Source organism: Pseudophryne corroboree, chromosome 6 (assembly GCF_028390025.1).
Source record: "Pseudophryne corroboree isolate aPseCor3 chromosome 6, aPseCor3.hap2, whole genome shotgun sequence".
In the NCBI taxonomy this organism is placed as follows: Eukaryota; Metazoa; Chordata; class Amphibia; order Anura; family Myobatrachidae; genus Pseudophryne; species Pseudophryne corroboree.
Genome location: NC_086449.1, coordinates 130562582 through 130569958, shown reverse-complemented (window position 1 = coordinate 130569958; position 7377 = coordinate 130562582). Strand labels below are relative to the sequence as shown.

Here is a 7377-nt window from a genome sequence, read left to right as displayed (position 1 = left end):
CACGGTTAGGTGGTATATATTATAATAATAATACAATTATGGATGGACGGACTGCCTGCCGACTGCCGACACAGAGGTAGCCACAGCCGTGAACTACCGCACTGTACACTGGTTGATAAAGAGATAGTAGTATACTCGTAACAACTAGTATGACACTATGACGACGGTATAAAGAATGAAAAAAAAAACCACGGTTAGGTGGTATATATTATAATAATAATACAATTATGGATGGACGGACTGCCTGCCGACTGCCGACACAGAGGTAGCCACAGCCGTGAACTACCGCACTGTACACTGGTTGATAAAGAGATAGTAGTATACTCGTAACAACTAGTATGACACTATGACGACGGTATAAAGAATGAAAAAAAAAACACGGTTAGGTGGTATATATTATAATAATAATACAATTATGGATGGACGGACTGCCTGCCGACTGCCGACACAGAGGTAGCCACAGCCGTGAACTACCGCACTGTACACTGGTTGATAAAGAGATAGTAGTATACTCGTAACAACTAGTATGACACTATGACGGTATAAAGAATGAAAAAAAAACCACGGTTAGGTGGTATATATTATAATAATAATACAATTATGGATGGACGGACTGCCTGCCGACTGCCGACACAGAGGTAGCCACAGCCGTGAACTACCGCACTGTACACTGGTTGATAAAGAGATAGTAGTATACTCGTAACAACTAGTATGACACTATGACGACGGTATAAAGAAAGAAAAAAAAATACCACGGTTAGGTGGTATATATTGTAATACAATTATGGATGGACGGACTGCCTGCCGAGTTCCGACTGCCGACACAGAGGTAGCCACAGCCGTGAACTACCGCACTGTACTGTGTCTGCTGCTAATATAGACTGGTTGATAAAGAGATAGTATACAATACATACAACAATATACTACTATACTGGTGGTCAGGCACTGGTCACCACTAGTCACACTGGCAGTGGCACTCCTGCAGCAAAAGTGTGCACTGTTTAATTTTAAATTAATATAATATTATGTACTCCTGGGGGCTCCTGCTATAACAACCTGCAGTGCTCCCCAGTCTCCCCCACAATTATTATAAGCTTTGCCTTTTATACATTGATGTGCAGCACACTGGGCTGAGCTGAGTGCACACAGACTGAGTCACACTGTGTGACTGGCTGCTGCTGTGTATCGTTTTTTTTCAGGCAGAGAACGGATATAGCAGAGAACGGATATATTATATTAAAATAAATAAAAGTTAACTAACAACAACTGCACTGGTCACTGTGGTAAACTCTGTCTGACTCTGCACAATCTCTCTCTCTCTTCTAATCTAATTTCTAATGGAGAGGACGCCAGCCACGTCCTCTCCCTATCAATCTCAATGCACGTGTGAAAATGGCGGCGACGCGCGGCTCCTTATATAGAATCCGAGTCTCGCGAGAATCCGACAGCGTCATGATGACGTTCGGGCGCGCTCGGGTTAACCGAGCAAGGCGGGAGGATCCGAGTCTGCTCGGACCCGTGAAAAAAACATGAAGTTCGTGCGGGTTCGGTTTCAGAGAAACCGAACCCGCTCATCTCTAATTAGCAGTACCTAGAATCTACCTGAATTTATCTGGGGGTTGAGCCTCTAGCTTTGCAGCTCCAACTGCCCTGCACTGTTCTAGAGGCCTCCATTCTAGAACCCTTCAAAAACTGACTCAAGACTTAGGGGTATATGCAATTAGCGACGAATCGCTGCAATTTTTCGGCCGTTTTTTCATTCGACACAATTCGACCGTCTAATTTCGGCAAGTGGGTGCCGAAATTGACCATATTCAATAAAAAACGGATTCGACAGTCCCGCTGTCGAAAAACGGCCGATTTGATGGATTTTGTTCCGATTTTTAAAAAACGGGAAAAAACAAGAATAACCCGAAAAAAAATTGCGTGGGGTCCCCCCTCCAAAGCATAACCAGCCTCGGGCTCTTCGAGATGGTCCTGGTTCTAAAAATCCGGGGGGAAAATGGACAGGGGATCCCCCGTATTTTTAAAACCAGCACCGGGCTCTGCGCCTGGTGCTGGTGCAAAAAATACGGGGGACAAAAAGAGTAGGGGTCCCCCGTATTTTTTACACCAGCATCGGGCTCCACTAGCTGGACAGATAGAGCCACAGCTGGGGGTCACTTTTATACAGCGCCCTGCGGCCGTGGCATTAAATATCCAACTAGTCACCCCTGGCTGGGGTACCCTGGGGGAGTGGGGACCCCTTCAATCAAGGGGTCCCCCCCCAGCCACCCAAGGGCCAGGGGTGAAGCCCGAGGCTGTCCCCCCATCCAAGGGCTGCGGATGGGGGGCTGATAGCCTTGAGAAAATGACAAGAATATTGGTTTTTCCTGTAGTACTACAAGTCCCAGCAAGCCTCCCCCGCAAGCTGGTACTTGGAGAACCACAAGTACCAGCATGCGGGAGAAAAACGGGCCCGCTGGTACCTGTAGTACTACTGGAAAAAAATACCCAAATAAAAACAGGAGACACACACCTTGAGAGTAAAACTTTATTTCACACCTGCCGACACACACATACTTACCTATGTTGACCCGCCGACTGCCACGTCTCCTGATCCGACGATCCGGGGTACCTGTGAATAAAATTATACTCACCTCAATCCAGTGTCCAGATATAAATCCTCGTACTTGGCAAAAAAAATAAACGAACACCCGGACCAGCGGACTGAAAGGGGTCCCATGTTTACACAAAAAAAAAACATGTTTTACATTTTTTTTATTAGATTCACCCACCAAAGTGTGGCGGATTGAAAATGACGAATTTACTGTCTAAAAGCACTGTTGTCGAATTTCCAAACTTCAATTGAATATACTTTTGGCGAATTGCCGCATTTGTACCATTGCAGAAATGTCGAATTTGACAAATGTCGAATTTCAAAAAGTCGAATTTTGAAAGTCCGTTTTTTTGACGGAAAGTACTGAATTGCATTGTCGAATTTTTTTTTTTTTGGCGAAAAAGTCCCGTTTTTCGACAATTTCGGGAATTCGACCGCAATTGCATATACCCCATAGCTGTTTACTCAAGCATTTCACTAATGTCCCTTTAGTTCCTAAAATACTGTATACAACCCAAATGCTTATTTCTCTTTTCTGTTAAGCTTATTTGTATTTTGTACTGTAGATGCAAATTTGAAGCACTTGAGTCTTATTGGGAAAAAAGTGTGATATGAATATTATTATTACTATTATTATTATTACTGGAGTTGATACCCCCATGTATATTGCACAGTTTGAAGAAGATTTGCATATTAGAAATATAGTATTGGTGTGCCTGTAGAAGTACCATATACTGTATGTCTTTCTGGATTAAATAATCAAACACTGTAATAGTTCAACTCTCATTTAGTTCTTAAATTGGAGCATACAGTGTTGCAAACCTGCTCCTTAGTAACTTCATAAAAGTATTGAGGTCAAACAATGCTGTCATGGTCTAGGAATAAAAGAACACTCAAACAATTATCTGAAATACAGATAGAATGCATTTGTTTTTAAATACACAGTCTCTGCAAGGTCTTAGAAGTGGAAGGGAGCAATTGCTTAGCCAGTCAGCACATTACCATGCAAGATGGTTGTGTGATATAAGCAGAGAAGTGACAGCTTTCACCAGCGTAGCTGTATCCTCTTTATGAACTAGAGTACAGATGAAGTCATCAGGCACTGGGACAAAGAGCAACTTTTGAGATTTGAAACATCTGGTAAATCTTAAAATTAGCAGAAACAGTCGAGGTTCCCTATGGAGAACAGTGCTGTTGTAATGAATGTGACACAGAGAAATCTTAATCAATCCTGAATGCCAGGTTAATACTGTAGTGGAATATGTTAACAACATGCTGTTGTGAAACTGCAAGTGTGACAGAAGACTTAAAGGCTGCTGTTTGCCTCTTATTGTGATAATTGCTGTAAAAGTTAGGAGCTGGGATTGGTCATACAGTATGTGTATTATATGCTGATCTCTGGCATTCCCAGATTGATGGTTATAATATTAAGTCAGTGTGTTGTTGATCTTCTAGCTATTCTTCTTCTTATGTATTTTGCTTTTGTTTAGTATTGTTGTACCTACTCCTACTGTAGTATATTCCATACTTGAAATGACCTCTACAATTATTCAACTCATGTTTTGATCTGCAGATTAATTAGAGACCAAACAAACTAAACAAAATCTGATTAATTTCAAATGTGTTTCCAAGTTAGGAATACTACCATAACTCATCTATTAATGCACACATATATGCAGCCGAGCTGCCCTATAAATGCACTTGAGGGTGTAGCCATCTTCACTATCAGCATGTGTTGCATTAGCACTGTCCCTACTATAAGAGATCTGTCTGAAATCAGATGGAAAGTTCCTGTGTTCCCCACTGCATAGCCCATAATCCTGCCACATGCCCGCAGCACATCCTCAGTATTCTTAGCCTACGTGCAAATACTCATTTAACACCAAGTTACACCCATTAAGCCACAAGTAAGGTATGAATTGTTGAGGAACAGCATGAAATTTATTCCCACCTTGTCCTTCTGTTGTGTGGAATCCATCAGGTTTTGGCCATGTTTTAGGTCTCATGCTATTGAAGTTCTGGCAGTTCACTAATATGTAAAGTGGAATATCTAAAACTCTAGTGTTACATTTTCATTTCTGAGAAATAAATCTTACAAAAGCACCCAACAACTGAAGAAATGTACAATATAATGTTAGTTTAACATTCAATGTTCATTTTTAAAGCAGCCACATCTGTTTGAAAAGGGGAAAAAATAAGAATTTATCTGGTGAAAAGACAACTGTTGTCTCATTTTGTAAATAATTTGGGTAAAACAGTATGACTCATATGGCAACCTGAATCTTGTGATTACAAGCACTTTATATTATTGCTAATAAACAATTGTAGATTTAAGTAAAAGTACAGTATATGTGCTTGAAGCTTGATTTAACAGTAAAAGTCAAAACCCAACAAATATTGATAGTACTACAAGTGAAAACCAAAATATTCCATTCAGTTAAAATTTAACTGGATTACATGGATAGGGTCTTCACATAAGTGTGACAATGGGAAAAGAAGATTGCTGATTGAAAATCATCGTTCAAATATTTGTTTTCCTTATATCTCAGAACAATTATATACAGTATGAGTCAAAACATCAACTATTTGACTGCATTTTCCTTTTCTTGCTTTGAACAAACAGTCCTGAAATTGTTGGATGCATACAGATTCTGTGTGAACAAAATAAATATTGTATCCTGAGTGCTGAGGAGTTGCTATTTTTGTGTACCAATCCAGCTTTAAACCTTATCCTCTGTTGAATGCGCTATTGATGGCTTTGCAAAGTTTGCTCATCAAAACTATATCTAAAGTTCTATTCATAAATAAATCTATTAATTATTAATGACCATGCTTTTGAAAGGATTACTTTCTTTAGAAAACTGAGCTATTCTCCCAAACCCTATAGAAGTCATTTACATGTCAAAAAACAGTAAAACCAAAGCTCTCCTATTGTGGTCCATTTGCATCCGATTTTCCAGTGAATGGATTTGTGATGGAGCCGGTAGGGCCTACAATACAGCAGAGTTGTGCATTATTTGAAGGGAAGAGTTGGGCAGTTACTTGACCCACAGCCCTTTCCATGTTGAAAAAGAACTCGACTCTTATGTGCCAGAGCACCTAAAATGTTTTTTAGGAAACAATTTGCAACTTTCAATTTAACTTCTACAGTAAAAAAAACATTTCTAGGTGAATTGCAACAAAACTTTCAAACACACAAAAATGCAACATATAATACATATTGTCCAAAAGACCTTTGAGACTCGAAATTAATTGAATCCATTTTTTTAAAGCAAAAACAATAAAAGCTTAAATAAGTGAAGATGGTGACCTAAACTGGGTTACTGTTTCCACCAGATTGCTTTTATAGGACAGTTTTCAAAGACTGAAAAAGTATGTGTTAGAGGGTAGTGGCAACAAGGAAGTTCAGTAGGCAGACAAGTTGGCACAAATAAAGAGTCAATTATAAATTTCTAACATGACCTTATTAGATAATAAAGGCTTATTTTAATTACATAGGTATAAGTGAAAATATTGAAATCTTAATTGAAATATGCTTATTTTTCAAATGATTGCATGGAAAGCAATTGTCTCTTGATTCTGGTAATTTTTCTTATGGCTCCCAAAACCTCTTTGTTCCTTAAGCTATAGACAAATGGATTTAACATTGGTACTACAGCCATATAGAGTAATGACAACATCTTGTCCTGCTCTTTATCATGTTCAGACTGTGGTTTAACATACAAGAAGATTACTGGACCATAGAATAATATGACAGTGGTGAGATGGGAGGTGCAGCTGGAGAAGGCTTTGAAACGTCCCCCTGAAGAATGGATCTTCACTATGGTTGAGATTATATATACATAGGAAATTATAGTGAGAGAAAATGGTAGAAAAGCAAGAAATATATCATCAAATAACATAAGAATTTCCCTGCTTGTAGTGTCACTAGTTGTGATTGTATATAATGATTTTATGTCACAAAAGAAATGGTCAATTTTGTGTGATGAACAGAAAGATAACATGGATGTGAGGATTGCATACATTTGTGAGTTTACAGCAGATATAAGCCAGGAGAGAGCAGCCATTATAATGCACATTCTCCTATTCATGATCAGATGATATTGTAAGGGCTTACAGACTGCTACATATCGGTCATATGACATAGAGGTCAGAGTGAAAATATCAGAAATAACAGATAATGTAAACCAGAGGACCTGAATAATGCAGGCTGGAAAGGACATCCTATTGTCCTTTGTTACAAATATAGACAACAGCTTAGGAAGAGTGCTTGAAACATATGCGATATCTGCAACTGATAGGTTACACAGGAAGAAATACATTGGTGTATGGAGCTGGGGCACCAGGCAGATAAGTATAGCAATTAATATGTTCCCAGTCACAGTCATTAGATACATAAGTAAAACGCCAATGAATAGCACAAGTTGTCCTTCTTCATAGGTGGAGAAAGCTACAATGTACAATTCAGTCACTGTACTGTTTGGACATTCATCCATCTTGAAAGTATTGTTTGGTGAATTAAAAAAAAACAAAAACCTTATTAGCAAGTACCATAATTGTAGTGAGTATACAAGTTATGCCCATATACTGTAGCTATAGATAAGAAAACACTCAGAAAAGCATTTAGCATGAAGTACTGTATAACACCCATAATATTACTTATGCCATATTCCTCGAGTTGGTATTGGGATCTCGACGCTTGGGATGCCAGCAGTCTGAATACTGACAGCAGCATCCTGATGTGCAGAATCCCAACACTTGGTTGGTAAGTATTGTAA

General features: G+C 39.2%; 1 protein-coding gene across 1 annotated transcript; it reads right to left on the bottom strand.

Moving 5' to 3' along the window:
* Positions 1-6135: 6135 nt before the first annotated feature.
* On the bottom strand, positions 6136-7095 carry LOC134934506 (olfactory receptor 5AR1-like). Its single transcript, XM_063929937.1, has one exon. The coding sequence runs from the start codon at positions 7093-7095 to the stop codon at positions 6136-6138; it is 960 nt and encodes a 319-aa protein (XP_063786007.1).
* Between the last annotated feature and the right edge of the window lie 282 nt (positions 7096-7377).